The sequence below is a fragment of the Lygodium microphyllum genome, chromosome 26 (assembly GCF_053477565.2).
Source record: "Lygodium microphyllum isolate KBCC chromosome 26, Lygodium_microphyllum_v1.1.10, whole genome shotgun sequence".
Lineage (NCBI taxonomy): Eukaryota > Viridiplantae > Streptophyta > Polypodiopsida > Schizaeales > Lygodiaceae > Lygodium > Lygodium microphyllum.
In genome coordinates this window covers 28,380,648-28,397,249 of record NC_141160.1, presented here as the reverse complement: position 1 = coordinate 28,397,249, position 16,602 = coordinate 28,380,648, and the positions used below count along the sequence as shown (strand labels likewise).

Genomic DNA, 16,602 nt, shown 5'->3' with positions numbered 1-16,602 from the left:
ACAGCAAGGAATGAGTATGCAACCGCTGTTACTTCAGGTATAGATCTGAAAACAGCAAGTACAGCCGTCATTAATGCAGGTACAGTTGTCATAACAGTAAATACACCAGTACAACTGTTGTAACAAGGATTTCAGCAGTAAGAAAAGAGCTTACAGCCATGGAGAAGAGATAGACAGCAAAGAGAAAGCATCATCAGTGCTATGGTTCAGTGAGAACACAATTTTTGGAAGAGTTATATGAGGATGATTGGCTAAAAATAGGCCAATATCTCAGCCTCGTGACAAAGAAGGCTGAGTGGTCTGAAGCTGAATTCAAAAGGATTAAAAGAAAATCTTATTGGGTTTTTCTTGAAAGATGGATATTTATGGAAGCATGCAAAGAAAAAGAGAGGAGCTTCAGTACGTGTATTGGGAGATAGGGCTTCTCAACAACAGGTGATGTAGAAGTTTCATGAAAGTTTATGGTCTGGACATAGAGGAGTTTGGGGCACATTTGCTAAGATCAATGAGAAGTATTGGTGGCAGAACATGTATAAAGATGTGGAGCATTATGTGGAATCATGCAGTGACTGTCAGATATATTCCATAGTAAAGCATGGAGATGGGTTGCAACCGACCTATCCATCATCTATGCATTATAAATGGGTAGTTGATTTGGTTACCATGCCTACAAGTTTATGGAATATGAGATATCTTGTGCTTGTACGAGAAGACTTGACAAATCAAGTGGAAGGTCGAGCTCTTAGTATAAAGACTACTTACGCAGTTTGCAGGTTCTTATTGGAAGAAATCTTTTGCATGTATGGTTGTGTGGGTAAAGTGGTTGCAGATGGAGAAGAATTGGATGCGAATGAGGCTCGTGACTTGTTTTCATGATTGGGTATCAAGCTGGCTTTAACTTCAGCCTACAATCCTGAAGCAAATGGCAAAAGTGAAAGAGGTCATCAGCCTATCATTAAGGCATTAGCAAAGTCATGCAAGGGCAGGATGAAAGAGTGGCCAAGAATGTTACCCTTTGCTTTATGGGCTAATAGGACCACTTAGTGTGTAGTTACAGGGTATATGCTTGCTGAATTAATGTATGGACAACAACCAATCATGCCTATTGAGGAGACTATTGCTACTTGGAGTGTTTTACCATGGAAAGAGGGTTTGAATAGAGAAGAGTTACTGGTCCTACGCATTAGACAGTTAGAAAGAAGGCTCGAAGACATTGAGATAGCCATGACAAAGCTGAAGATTACAAGGATCAAGAACAAGAAGAGGCTTGACAAGCGGCACAGATTTTGACCACGAGCTATACAAGAAGGGGATTGGGTGCTGGTTTATGATAGTAGCTTGGAAAATCAGCATAGTGCCAATCGGAAGATGGCAAAGCGGTGGTTTGGTCCGTACGTGGTAAGGTTTGTTTTTGACAATGCTATCTATGCATTAAATGAGATGGATGGGACAACTCTAAGGACTCCAGTGGCTAGAAAACGTATCAAGCTCTTTAAACGTAGAGAGTCTTCAGTATATAAGTTGAAGGAGTTGGATACTGAGCATAAACATGAGAATATGGAAGAAGAGGTAGAAGATAAAGACATTGATATGGCAGAGGATACTTCTTCTAACACCGTAGATCCATAAGACTTTGGCATATGCCACAGGACGTGCAGGTTAAGAGAAGGTGGATATCGTGCCGCTATGTGAACACAGTGTGAAAAACTCTGGAGTGTATCGTCATACGGCTTTCTTATTGATCTTGAGAGTCAATGCTATATTAGTCATTAGTGTTAGTGTTTGTAGTGTGTGGATGGTTCAAATATACTAGATTTTTGGACAAGTTTAGCCTATTTTTGATATTTTGGATATTATTTCTTGTAAATATCCAAAAGTTGTAGACAACTGTTAGCCAGTCATTTCTTGGACAGTCAAAGTAGTATGACAGTCCACGCAATCCATGTCAGCAGTCGGCCTGATTTGCTGGTACAGTCGGCCAGATTTAATGCAGTCGGCTGTATTTAATGCAGCCGACCTGCTCCAATTATTTCTTATTTTTTCGGCTATTTATAGCCTGTTTGGTGGCTCACTCCAGCATTTATTATTTCAGATTCTGATCTTGAGATCTGTTGGCTGAGACAGACTGTGCTCGGGCTGACGGAGATCGATGTCATCAAGTCGGAGACATACGCAGATATTTCATCTGCCCCTCGTGTATTTCTGCACTCTTATACAGCATACTACACCGCAGATTTTGTGTGTTTACACTATCTCCTTTTCTCTCTCTCTCTCTCTCTCTTCTCTCTGTGTTCACTCTCTCTCAGTCTTTGTCCTATGCTTCCGCATCGCTGCACTCTAGCATGGTATCAGAGCGGTGAAGATGGACTGACTGAGGGTTGAAATCTCTATGGACTGGTGAAGATGGACTGACTGAGGGCTGAAATCTCTTCTTCAAATAGGTTCAGCCCTCAGTCAGTCCATAGAGATTTCAGCCCTCAGTCAGTCCATCTTCACCGCTCTGATACCATGCCAGAGTGCAGCGATGCAGAAGCGTAGGACAAAGACTGAGAGAGAGTGAACACAGAGAGAAGAGAGAGAGAGAGAAAAGGTGACAGTGTAAACGTAGAAAATCTGCAGTGTAATATGCCGTATAAGAGTGCAGAAATACACAAGAGGGCAGAGGAAATATCTGCGTATGTCTCCGACTTGATGACCTCGATCTTCGTCAGCCTGAGCACAGTCTGTCTCAACCAACAGATCTCAAGATCAGAATCTGAATAATGAATGCTAGAGTGAGCCACCAAACAAGCTATAAATAGCCGAAAAAATAAGAAATAATTGGAGCAGGTTGGCTGCAGTCGACTGTACCAGCAAATCTGGCCGACTGCTGATGTGAACTGCCATATTGCTCTGAGTGTCCAGAAAATGACTGGCCATGTCAGAGTGCAGTGATGTGGAAGCGTAGGACAAAGACTGAGAGAGAGTGAACACAGAGAGGAGAGAGAGAGAGAGAGAAAAGGAGACAGTGTAAACACAGAAAATCTGCGGTGTAGTATGCTGTATAAGAGTGCAGAAATACACAAGGGGGCAGAGGAAATATCTGCGTATGTCTCCGATTTGATGACCTCGATCTCCGTCAGCTCGAGCACAATCTGTCTTAGCCAACAGATCTCAAGATCAAAACCTGAATAATGAATGTTGGAGTGAGCCATCAAACAGGCTATAAATAGCCGAAAAAATAAGAAATAATTGGAGCAGGTTGGCTGCATTAAATGCAGCCTACTGCATTAAATCTGGCCGACTGTTGACGTGGATTGCCGTACTACTTTGACTGTCCAGGAAATGACTGGCTAACAACAACTTCTAGAATAGGATGACATTTTAAAAAAAAGCAAGCGGCTTTCAGTTATTTTTGGGGGATTTTATGCAAAAAGAAGGATTGAAAAAATCACGTGACGTGCGATCGCAGTTTACAGGCAACAAACAACAATCCAAATTGGGAGAAGGGGTGATCTGGGAGTATTCTTATTAGGTGTCTTGGTATCTTACTCCCTTTTTGGAGCCAATGGAACATCAGATTGGCGGTTTGAGAGAGGAAGCTATTGTTTTATGCACGTTTTTGGTCTACAAGAGATTTATCTTCTCAGGATGTAGAAATAAATTGATAGGCTTCATCTCTATGAGTATTCTTCTACATCTTCTATTTCTTTAAAACCCTTCTCTTCCGTCTACTCCTCTCCCTGATCTCCCTTCACCCTACTATCTTTTATCTCCGTGGTATACTTTCGACCCCAAATGCTCCAACACCGTATGAATGGTATCATACGTTTGATACATTCATGCAATTTCAAGGATTCAAAAAGAGTCAAGTGGGTCACTGCTTATATACTAAGACGGGAACAGCCTTATTATATTGATTTTATATGTGGATGACATGTTGATTGTTGGTAGAGATGTTCATGCTTTGGACACATTGAAGTAGAACCTATACAACAGTCTTGACATTAAGGATCTGGGTGAGACTAATCACATTCTTGGCATGTGTATACTCAGGGACAAATTGAAAGGTCTTTTTTATTTGTCATAGTAGGGGTATGTATCCAAGATTTTGTAGCATTTTAATATGGAGGAGGGGGAGAAGCAATTGGCCTACCTTTGTCTCCATCTGTGAAACTCGATACAAAGGACAACCCTACATCTGATGAGAAAAAGGCTGAAATGGCCAAGATTCTATATGCTTCAGTTGTGGGTAGCTTGATGTATACTATGGTTGCTATACATCTTGACATAGCTTTTGCAATGGGAGTGGTTAGCAGGTATATGGCACATCCTGGCAAAAAGCATTGAGAAGTAGTGAAAGGTATCATGAGATATCTTAAGGGCACAAAGGATTTGTGCATTTGCTTTGGAAAGCAGAAGGCATCTGCCATTGGCTTTACGAATGCAGACTATGTTGTTCATGCTGACTGTAGAAAGTTTACTTCAGGGCATATATTCACCTTCATAGGGGGGGCAGTTTCCTGGATCTCCAAGCTATAGAAGTGTGTTGCATTGTCTACTATAGAGGCAAAGTATGTGGCTGCCATTGAGGCATGTAAGGAGGTTTTATGGCTTTCACGTCTGGTGGGAGAGCTTGGCATTACTGAGATTCTTGTCCTCCATTGTGATAGTCAGAGTGCGATCATGTTAGCACGGAAACCCGTCTTTCATGCAAAGATGAAGCACATACATGAGAAGTATCACTTTATCAGGGATATACTTGATAGCAAAAGCATTGAGATTGTTAAGGTGCATATAGATGATGACCCTGCAGATCTTTTCATGAAGGGTCTTCTAGCAGAGCGGTTTGCTCATTGCTGACAGATAATGGGAGTTGGATAGTATATGCATTTCAGCTTTGTACATACTTAGACTTAGCTGATTCTTTTCCTCAACCTTAAGGCTCGTTGCCTTTAGGTGGGAGATTGTGGGGAATAAAGTGCCACTGTGCCTTTTATATGTGCACGGGTGTGAACGCACGCTTCGCACTTGTACTTTAATATATCTATCTCAAAAACCTAAAAGGGTAACACTCTATTGTACCCACACATCGTGCATCTCTCTCACTCTACTACTCTATTAATATTCAAGTTTTTCTCTCTATTTTCCATTGCCATCGTTGATCATTGCATCCCCACTATGTATCACTCACTTCATCACCAATTGATCCGAATGTATTGGAAGCAAGGTTTTTAGGAGTTAGAGAGCGGTAGTTTTGACCATACTTGATGTGCAAGTTTTTTTGGAACTTGGTCTATCATGAAACGTGTATCTAGACAGGAAGAAGAAGGTGAAGGTAAAATGTTGTCTTCCTCATCGAGTTCATAATGCCTCCTTAGGGTCTCCAATGATGGAGAAGCTTGATGAGACATCATAGGATCCCTAGGACTCCGAGACTTTGTAAATTGGTTACACGTCATTTATGTATCTTGCACAAAACCAAGCTCTCCATGATAGCCAGAAGATACTCTTTACAAGAGCATCAAGTTTGATACCATGTGAAGATATGCTAGGGTTTGAACTGAGAAACCACCGGATGTACAAACACAACTAAAACACAATAACTCAGACATGCATTGTGCTTGAGTTCACATGTAACCAGCCTATCTTCTCAGGTAGGGTGGTTTAATCTGATTAAGCACTTAATTACAGTAATCAACAAATGAACATAAACTGAAATGCTCACTTTACCTTCATAAACTTGGACAGTGGACACCTTGTTGGCCCCAAAACTGGTGCCCCTTTCGGTATTTCTTTAATTTCAATTGCTAATGGATAAATTACAAGCCGAGATTTCATGATCTCCTTGGCTGATTCAAAAGCCCCTTGTTGTTCCAATAATCAGCGAAGCATTCGGGCAAATCGCTCCTTGATTTTCACCCAGCACTTGCTCTAATGGAACCCCAACTGGTCAAATGTTGCCCCAAATTCACAATAGATGGGTTGGCATTTGAAATCCTCACAATTCCACGAATTTTCGGTGCTGATTTCAGTGTACAATGCCTTTGACTGATGGCACGAGTCCCAAGGTGGCTGCTAAACCCTAATTACTGCTGTAATTTAGGGTTTACAGCAGTAAACTCTTTGTTGTCCACCAAATTTGGCTATACTCTGCTATCAATGGCTGAGAATTACTGAGAATGCTTGAGCATAGACTAGAGGAGATGAGAGAATGCTATAGAGAGAGAGAATCAGCTGAAATGTATCTTTTGATTCGTAGCTTTGATGACAAATCTGATGGCACCAACAGCTTCAAAGGGGGGGTATAACACTAGCTCGGTTGGTGAGCCCTCCTCTTCTACCGCCGCCTCTCTTGAGGCGGAAGAGAAAACTTGCTGTCCCCTGTCCTGTAGCGGCGCGTGATCAATTGTCGTCGCCTCTCAGAGCCAAATTTGATCACCTTCTCTCCCTCCACCAAGCTTCAGAATGGTTGCAATCAGCTTCCACCACCCTCCAACAACCTTCTCCCTAGTTGCATGGGAAAGTTTTGCCAAGCGGCAACCTTCCTAATGCATTTTCAGCCATTAAATTAAATTTTCAGAATTAATTAATTCTGAAAATTAATTTCAGCCCTTTTGACCTTGCCCAAAATTAAACATGCCCATTTGTAATGAAATTGGCTAGGCCATTTGCAACTTGGAGTGGTTCCCAACCCCTGTTGACCCTTAGACTAGCATTAATTAATTAATTAATGCTAGTCCCTAGTGTCACCATTGACACTTAATGGCCAAACAATTGTCCTAGGGTCCAACTTGGCACCAACTGACCACCAAAACCCAGTTGGCATAACTTAACACAACTTTTGTCTTTAATACCCATTGCATCCTCGAAGTCCTTGGTCCGTTCCCATGAAATAACTGCCATGTGCATCACATGTGCCAAACAACCTTGCACATTTGTTTAATAACTTAATCAAATGTTACTAGCAAGATTAAAGCATCTCAAAATTTCACGTCCCTGTGACATCACACACAGTGGATAGAGCTGATCACAACATGACTGTGCAAGACGGCAAAAACTGATCAAACACAGCCAATAGAGGATCAAAAAGGAAGATTACAGCCAAAAATCACTTAGAAAAGCCTGAAAATACAAACAAGGCCGCTGTTCACAAAATACAGGGTGAAGATGGCTGAAAACAACTGAATTGCTGCAGGTTGAGGTCATGTGGACAATAGGTAGTAAGTAGAAGGCTGATCAGCAGCAGGAATGTGTGAGGGTAGACTGTTCACAGCAGAAAAAAGCACCTAGGGCCTGAACACGGACGTCTAATACCATGTTAGAAGTGGGTGTAGTGATGGAAACATTGAAGACTGCTACAATAGACTGCACAACACGAGAGAGAAGATAGGAAACACAAGAACAGAGAAACACTGCAAAAAGAGAACTTAGAGATGCTTGGGAAATAGAATTTATATACCAAACATGAGACAGTCACGTACAACAATGAGTCATTGGATGTGTGAACATTGGCACTAGCTCCCTCTCTCCAACGTGACCTGCTTTGGAAGACTGCAAGTGAATGTGCCATTAAGGAGGAGGGAGCCCAAATAAATAGGCATAAAACAATACCCAAAATGCATCAGGTCAGGTAGCAATAAAATAATCATAAAATGTTGGTCAGCCATAAAATAACACTAGGAATCACAAAAATAAGCACCAGAAAAATGCCTAAAATAATCCCATGTGCCCAGCCCACAAATAGGGATGCATAGATTCACTCGTGAGCTGACTAATTTGCTAACAATTTCTTCCAACAGTTTTTGTCCAGATGGGTCATCTTCCCACATGTGGACACAAGCTTGAGTAGCTGCCTAGAGGAGGCGCTACTTCATAGGTACAAGAAAGGTTGTGGTGTAAGGAACTCTGGTGTTTGCTCAAGATCAAGGGTTACCATATGCATGAGGCCACGTCATTTGTTGAGTCTCCGTTTGGAGTGACTCTTTGCATCTACTTTGGGTCTACTAGGAGGCTATGAATGTAATGGATTTGGATGCCACCCATGGCAGACTGATGATGCAGCACACAAGGTGGGACAAATAGGTTGGACCATTTGGACAGGACACAAGAGTCATATTGGATAGACGGTTGATGAAATAGTTTGAGTGTTATGCTGGCCTATTTTAAGGCAATCTTTTTCCCCTAATGAGTGTTTGCTGTCCTGTTCTCATTCTCCTTTGCAGTTGCTAGTGCTATATGTAGCTAAGATCCTGCTTCCTGACTTGAGGCTTTCAAGTTCTGCAGTTGGGACTACTGGAGGCTGAGCAGGGATCCGGCCTGGACAGGACAGCAGGTGAGATCATACTTCCTTGAGGCTCTGGAAGTTTTGCGGTCAGAACTTCTAGAGGCTGAATGGAGATTTGTCCTGGACAAGGCAGCGGGCGTAGTTTGTGGATTGTTGTTGGGCAGCCTTTGCCCTTGTATATATTGTAACTACTGCTGTGAGATATAAGTAGAATCTCATTTCTGCCTTTGGATTATCTTCTTTCTTTTGAGTTGTGTGGCTTGTTTGATCAGTGTTGTACATTATGTGATCCGCAAACAACCCAAGTTAGAATAAGCTCAAGCACAATAATCTTCTTGATTGCCTCCTCTACTCTGCTTGTCAAAGAGACATTGCAACTTATACCAGCAGAATACTCTCATATTACACCAGCATAAATGCTGCCCTCTTTGGCTTCTCCAATTGACTACTCTTCATTCAAGATCCACTGTTGCCCATAGCATCTGGCAGTACTTGAAGAGGAAATCAAAACTTAGACACTGTGCACCCATGCTGCAAGATTGAAGAACTTCTTGAATGATCTTCTTCTGGGTTTGACAATTATACTGCTAAGATTACAATGCTTTTTCCTTCTTGTGCAATTTTGCTACTTATGAACATTTTATGGTGCAGAAGGTTAAGAGGAAGTTAGAATAAGACTCTTAAGAGAAATATTGTGGTAGAGCTTAGAATCATAGCTTTAAGGTGATTGATAACGGAGCAGCAGTCACTGGATTCCTCCTTTAATCAATTAACCTGTCACAAAGTAGAGCATTGATTATTATTTGAACATCTAGAATTCATTATAGTATATTGATTGATGAATTATTTGATTTTTCACATTTTATGTAGGTGGAAAATGGGAAAGCACATGCTGCAAACTTTCCATTTTGCACAATTGAACCAAATATTGGAATAGTAGCTGTACCAGACTCACGGTTGGATGTTCTGTCAGAGCTTAGTAAGTCACAACGCTCGGTTCCAACCAATGTGGAATTTGTTGATATTGCTGGACTTGTGAAGGGAGCAAGTCAGGGAGAGGTGAGCCTTTTCATTCGTGGGGGCTTTGATGTTGATTAACTATAAAGATTGGAAATAATGTGTCTGGCATTGAAAAATCTAGTGTATTTAACAGAAGAGTCTGGTTCCTCAGATTGGGATGCTTTAGGAGTCGTTGCAGTCAATTTTTTGACTGGTTAAAGTGCTGAATAAAATCACCATGTCCTGGGTGCTGGTACTCCTTGCTTGCCCGTGTCTCTGTGTGTGAGTTTGAGCTTCAGCCTTGGATGAGTTTGGTTCAGCTATAGCCTCCTTATGTGAACAGCATGAATAATGAGTGGTATCATTGTCCTGTTCTTCTGAACTTACAATAGATTAAAATGACACTGTTTTGCAATATCTAATCTGCAGGCTAGAGCTCTGCCCATTCTTTAAGAATATGTGTTGTACATGATGATAAATGGGAAAACAACTTCTTTTGCTTTGTGATGGTTTAAAATATGAATAGCTATGCTTGATAATGTGTTTTATCTCAGTGGGTTGCTTGATAACGAGTTATATACATGGTAGTAAAGCAAAAAAAGAGACTACTCTGTCATTGTGTATACATTGCTTGGACATGTGTTGCATCTTTATGACTGACAAAAACTGTAGCTTTTATTCTTCCTAAGCGAGTGGATTCTGTGCATTTCTTATTTGGGGAAGAAGTATCTTACATGCTTCTCAAAACAAACATATGACAGGGCAGCCTTCATAATTCCCTTGCAGTGTATGACACCACATGGATGGATTTTTCCATGTACGTCGATTATCTGAAGTTTTTGATAATATCATTGCTTAGTAGATTCTCAGGCTAGCTCCTAAATTGGTTGTTTCCCATTAGTCTTTCCCTGGACAAGTGTTCTAATAAACATCTTTTAGGCTAATTAGGGATGGAGCTCAGATGAATTGAGTGTGAGAGAGACTTTTGGGTTGAAGTTCTCATTTGTTTTAAAGCATATTTGGACTCAAAGGTGAACGCTTGGTAGTAGTTAGGATGCTGATACAATATATCTTAGTCTAGGAGGCAACCTGGATGCAGCATCAGAAAATTTTGCATTGTGCTCAAACAAAGATTCATGTAGTAGTTGTTGTATTGTTTCCAATCATCAATGATCCTCTTCTATGAACTCCAGGAAGAACTGTAAGTGATTTCCTCTGTAAACATAAAACAATTTATCTGTAAAAAGTTTTCTCGGTGTTTACCTGTGTATCTGTTGACAAATGCAGGGCCTTGGAAACAAGTTTCTTTCACATATTCGAGAAGTTGATTCAATTGTTCAGGTCAATATCTTAGGTGTACCATGCCTATCTATCTCAGTTTTTAAATGTGTTTCTGTAGTGTAGGGCTAATTTTTGTTAAGGAAAAGGTGAGAAAATAGAAAAAGGATCATGAAGAAAATGAAATACATTGCATCATTGCATTGATCCTGGGTAGGGTCTGGGAATCCTTTGTGAAATGGTCACTCACACTGTATAGAGAAGTCTATGGTTTTATGGGCCTGCCTAGGCCTTTGTGTTTATTGTAGAACATCTAAGTTTTCCTCAGGGAAATGTACTGAAAATAGAAAAATAAAAAATTAAGCAAAGTAAAGATTTTTGCAGGCCCATGATGGTGCTTCAGCATTAAAGTATTACTATATATTCAAGGATATCTGACTTTCCAACTCATCTCTCTCTCTCTCTGTGTGCTTGGCTTGATGTCCTTTTTTTGTTTTTTCCCTCTCCACTACTGCTTGATTTTCTCCCTCCTAACTCCTTGTCAATCTAAATTCAAATTTCAATCAGCACCTCCCCTTTGCTTTTGCACACTTATCAATATGGTGACCTTCACCTACTATTCAAACATGAGATGATGGGGACCTGAGACTGCTATCATCAATCTACGCACTTCCAACCTAGACACAACCTTACTTCTACTCTTTTGCCCTTAAAAAAACATTTACCCTCTGTGTGAACCATCTTCCAAGGATGCCAAATCATCCCGAATCTCCTCCATCTTGTTGATGTGATTCTTCATGATGGGGGAATCGGAGATAGAGCTATCTCAACCACATCTCCAAGTCTTGGCGATTGGCCTGCTCGTTTTGATGATCTGTTATGTTGAATCTTCAAATTTGCAAGGAATGCTGGGAAGGGATGTCTTGCTGGCCATGAATCCTCTACTTAAGTCTGTACTGAAGGAACCTCCATGCAGAGAAGATCACAGACTCGGGCTGGTTACACACCAAGTAACAGATGTCTGCTTCGCAAGTTATTAACTAATCAAAGTATTTGTTTAGGGTTGGGGTGTCCTCTCTCCTTCATCTTACACTTATCGTGTTCCTCCCACGTTCTAGTGTGAACGCTTCCTTATCCACGGGCACTTTTTGCCTTCTAGTCGGAGAAGGGTTTGTTTCCCGTGGAGTATGGATCTGTGTTGCATTTCCTAGATAACGATGTGACTGGCGTGAGTGATGTTAATGACACTGTTGCCATGCATCAGTTCTTTGTACTGGCAGGATGCTAGTTGAAAATATCTTTGTGGATTTTTCTGATTTTAAGAACTTGCAGGTTGTTCGGTGTTTTGAAGATAATGATATTGTACATGTGAATGGCAAAGTGGATCCAGAAGCGGACATTGATGTCATCAACTTGGAGCTAGTTTTTGCCGATATAGCTCAGGTTGACTTTTTGGTCCTGTGTAGCCCTATTTCATATCATTGCCCATGATCTTCAAAGACAGTCGTACCTGCTATTTAGAGCCATCCACTACTGCTATGTATGCTGATTGTTGTCGTGATGTTGCTTGCCTTATTGTTTCTATGGCTTGAAGCATACAGATTGAGAAAAGAATGGAGAGAATTAAAAAGACAAGAGCAAAGGATGCACAAGCTAAAGCCAAGGTTCGCGTGAGATATTTTTGTTTTTGAAAGGATTAATATCATCTGGTGTGCTATTATTCACTTTCTTCTAAGGAAACTAATTCAGTTAAGAGGATCTTCTTTCTTCCATTGCAGGAAGAGATGGAAGTTTCAGCACTCAATAGAATAAATGAGGCTCTTTTGAATGGAAAGCCAGCACGGTCAGTTGATTTGTCAGAAGATGAAAAGAAGCTAGTGCAACAGCTCTGCCTGCTGACGATGAAACCAGTAATATTTGCGGCAAATGTGGCAGAGCAGGATTTGACAGACCCTACAAATAACATTCATGTGCAAAAAGTTTTCAAACTGGCAAATGAGATGGGGTCAGAGGTTGTTGTAGTATCTGCTCAGGTATGCTTGTATTATATATGAACTAAATATTTGATGCAAATGCACTAGTATTGAGTTTGCTTAATCATTGCAAAACTGAGAATTTCCAGAAAGATGGTTCGCCAAGCCCTGGCAATGTTATTGCACTACTGTTCAAGATTTTTTCTCATATTCACATTTTCCTCAAATAACTAAAGAGAACAAGGTCAATGCAGGTTGAAGCTGAATTAACAGAACTTGATCCGAGTGAAAGAACTGATTACTTGAAGTCATTGGGAGTCTCTGAGGGGGGGCTGGGGTCATTAGTGCGTGCTACATATAATCTGCTGGGTTTGCGAACATATTTTACTACAGGAGAAAAGGTACTTCCTTTTGTCACTTGGTGAGTTGGAACATCTCTCTATGGTTTAAGGTTTTCACAGCGTGCACCTGCCTGTGCACACATGCAGTACCACATGTGCATGCACAAGCATGCATACCCACATTTACATGTCTGGGTGTATGTGTTAGTATGAAATTATGGAGAGCAATCTCAAAATCAAATTAGCTTCGAAAGAAAGGACTCTTCTTTGAAGATGCTTGCTGAATGTGCTTCCAAAGGGACATAGATTCATCTGAGCTTTGGCGGACAGATTGTCTAGGCAGATGCATGCTAGATTTCCCAGATAAAGGTTTTAACTTTGAAGATTTTTGCTGAATGTGCTTCTAATGGGACATAGATTCATCTGAGCTTTGCAGGACAGATTGTCTAGGCAGATGCATGCTAGATTTCCCAGATAAAGGTTTAAACAGTTCTGGTTGTTCGGTGGATTTTCTTATTGAGTGTGCATAAATCTCCATTGGACAGGTTTTGGGCATTCTGGATGGTCGAAATATCTAAATCACACCTTTCATTACTGCCTGAACTTTGATGTCTGCATCTTTTTCAGACGTTCTCTCTTTTTATTGGTTACTACTTTGGGCAAGCCATGACATGCAACTGTGATGTGTTTACCATTGTTTCTCATATTTTCCTGATTATCATCAGACAATCCCTTCTATTTTGGTGGTTTCACAAAGTGTGTTTTTATATGCGCAATAGCCCTTTCCATGGACGATGACTGACCAACTAGGGTAGGTCATGATTAACAAAGCCACCAAGCATATTGTTTTGCAAATGGTTTCAAACTTGAGATATCCTTAATGAATTTCTTACTAGCACTTCATTGACCTTGGGGACAAATTACAACTTCCTCATATGTTTTACTAACTGGATTTATGCAATTTGCAGGAAACAAAGGCATGGACAATACGTGCAGGTCAGATACTTTTTTTTACATGAATTGTTTTTGTAAAGCTATCGAAACCAGCATGGTGACATTCTTTTCTGATACAATCAGGCATGACAGCACCTCAAGCAGCAGGAGTGATCCATTCGGATTTTGAGAGAGGGTTTATTCGGGCAGAGACAGTACAAACCTTTTCCATTCCTTGATTTAACTTTTTAACATAGTTTTTTACCTTATTCCTTGTTTCAGTGCTCAAGTCCCTTGTGTCTACATGTTTTTCTTGGTTAAAAGAAAACCTGCTCAGTAGGCTACAAACTTATACAAGACATAAGATTTTGTTGGAAGTAACCATAATCGACAAAAGTGCACCTTTTCACTGGCTGGCTGCTGTGGAGCATGAGATTTGAGAGAACTTTGCTCAGTGACAAACGAGGACACCCATTCAAACCTTGCATTGCTATTAGAAATACCTTACAGAGTCCACCATGTGCTTAAAGGGTATTTTTGAGCTGATGTGTGAGCGAGTGATGATCTGAGTATTAGTGCAAGACACAAACTGCCTTTAAAATGTTGTACAATAATACTGCTCGTGGAGCTGCTATCTCAGTATCTTGCATGAGGTATGCTAACAGCAGATCCAATTTGTGTACAAATGCAGCAGACCTCTTATTCTCATAGTATGAGACCTGAAGGATTCTTGGATATGTGGTTACCACTTCATTATGTAGTCATCTTATGAACGTAATGTGCAAGAGCTAAAGGCTCCTCAGATTGCCAGTCAACTGCTACATATAATCAGCCAGAGTAAGGTAGAAAGAAGTAAACCTTGACGCAAGGCCTGTGTTCCATTGGGAGTGCCTCCTAGATAGTTGTTGAAATTGGCAAGGTGATACCAAGGATTCAATAGGCAAGAAGTCAATACAGTGTTTTTTCACAGCATGATTTAAGTTTCACACACTCCATGCTAAAAACAGGAAAATTGCCCTGATCATATGCCAATGCCGCTGGTGTAGTGGGCATAGGGGAAGAACATAGTTAATTAAAAAATGATCAGGCAAGAACTAGTCGTGGGTGCCAAAGGTTTGCAAGGGGATGGTGACTAATTTGGAGATTGGCAAGGGAGGGTTAAGGATAACCGTGTTCCGGAACTTGAATGTCAGCAATGATATTCACATGGTAGAGGCAAACAGCTGGATATCAGCTTTTGGAAGAGAGAAGCTGGGAATAATGTCTTTCTCAACCTGTGTTATCCCTTCTATGCTGGAGTGTAGTGTCTGCAGCCTTTTACCTGATTTGCCCAAGCATGTCTGTGCTTTGCATTTTTTTCAAACTTTTCCTCAACTCTTTTTTCCGCCAAAATTTGCCTGCAAACCAGCTACCTACCTCAATATCCCATGCTTACAGTGAATCTACACACAGTTGTTAATGGTGTGAATGTTGGATCTCCTTCGATGTTTACAAGCACCATTTTAGCAAGGGTTAAAACAATCTATATTTAGAGTAAAATAGGGTACCATATCCTGTGAGAAGATATGGCTTCATTTGCAGCGGTTGATTTCTCTTTGATGATTCTTTTCTCCTTTGTCAACCTTTAATGCATGCAGGTAGCATACAAGGAATTTGTTGCAGCAGGGTCCCTTTCAGCTGCTCGAGAGAGAGGCTTGGTATTTTGAAAAATATCATTGTGCTCCTATGGTTGTTCTTGATGTTCTGGACACTAAGGTTGTGATACTGTTTTGCAGTTGAGATCAGAGGGAAAGGAGTACATTGTACAGGAAGGAGATGTCATGCTCTTCCGCTTCAATGTCTAAAGCTTACCAAGCTTCTAGAGTTCCAGTCAGTGCAATAATGATCTGGCAGGATAGTAAAGCAACTAAACTTGGTTCATTCTTGCTGGCAATACATTGTTGCTGGCTTCAAGCTGCACTTGATGTGTGCTTCCTTTTAAAATGCTTTGCAACACTAGTGTCAAGATGTGCAATACATCTTTTCACCCTACATTACATATGGGCTGATTGGCAATAGAATGCTCAGAAAGCTAACCTTCTGCCATTATAGAGATGTAAATATGAGTTGTGTAGGCATCCCAATAGCAATTTTGCACTTGAAAGAACATCGATGAACATTCATGTTCTACCATTGTTTTTTATTGGTCAGTTGCTACAGGCCCTATTTGACCCTTAGGTTTCAGAGGTGAATTAATTCATGTGTTGTGCATAAGCTGTACACTGTTGGTTGAATTTGGTTTACAAGATGGTACATGTTATTCCTAGAATATCTGCTCCTGCTAACACATTATCAATTGTGTTTCCTTTTGCATCCAAATTTTGGTACCTAATGCTACTTAACAATGAATAAGAGTCTCAAAGGAAATGTGGGACAGTGAAGAACAATGTGTGTTTTAAAGAGGGTCTTTCAAACAAAATGTATTGAACACAAGAAGAGATATTGGTCAATCAACTCGATCTCCTGATGAAGGGTGCAAGCAAAGATTGCTTATGCTTTGCACTTCCACATGGAACAACCATTAGAATCTTTGCTTCAATGATCAATGGAGTTCAATCAGCCTATCACTCTTCACATTGTGTCATTGTAATACATACATGTCCTATTCAGCATTGTGGTACTCTATTGTTCTTATGTTCTATATGCTAGAAAGCTATTATCTTTTTTTGCGTTTATTAGTGAGTGCATGCTTCTTATCAAGACCAATATGAGAGTATTTTTTTAAATGATGTATATTGTTATGTGCACAAAGACTTGGAGTGATTATTAATGT

At 40.5% G+C, this 16,602-nt stretch overlaps 1 protein-coding gene across 1 annotated transcript in view; it reads left to right on the top strand.

The window, feature by feature from the left end:
* Positions 1-16,091, top strand: part of LOC148013088 (GTP-binding protein-like protein) — a 56,692-nt gene extending 40,601 nt beyond the window's left edge. The window contains exons 2-11 of the mRNA XM_087668215.1: positions 9,137-9,325; positions 10,553-10,606; positions 11,876-11,986; positions 12,145-12,207; positions 12,322-12,576; positions 12,771-12,917; positions 13,826-13,853; positions 13,935-14,005; positions 15,428-15,487; positions 15,566-16,091. Coding sequence (XP_087524341.1) covers positions 9,137-9,325; positions 10,553-10,606; positions 11,876-11,986; positions 12,145-12,207; positions 12,322-12,576; positions 12,771-12,917; positions 13,826-13,853; positions 13,935-14,005; positions 15,428-15,487; positions 15,566-15,634 — 1,047 coding nt within the window. The 3' untranslated portion in view covers positions 15,635-16,091. The remainder of the gene's footprint in view (positions 1-9,136; positions 9,326-10,552; positions 10,607-11,875; positions 11,987-12,144; positions 12,208-12,321; positions 12,577-12,770; positions 12,918-13,825; positions 13,854-13,934; positions 14,006-15,427; positions 15,488-15,565) is intronic.
* The last annotated feature ends 511 nt before the right edge of the window (positions 16,092-16,602 follow it).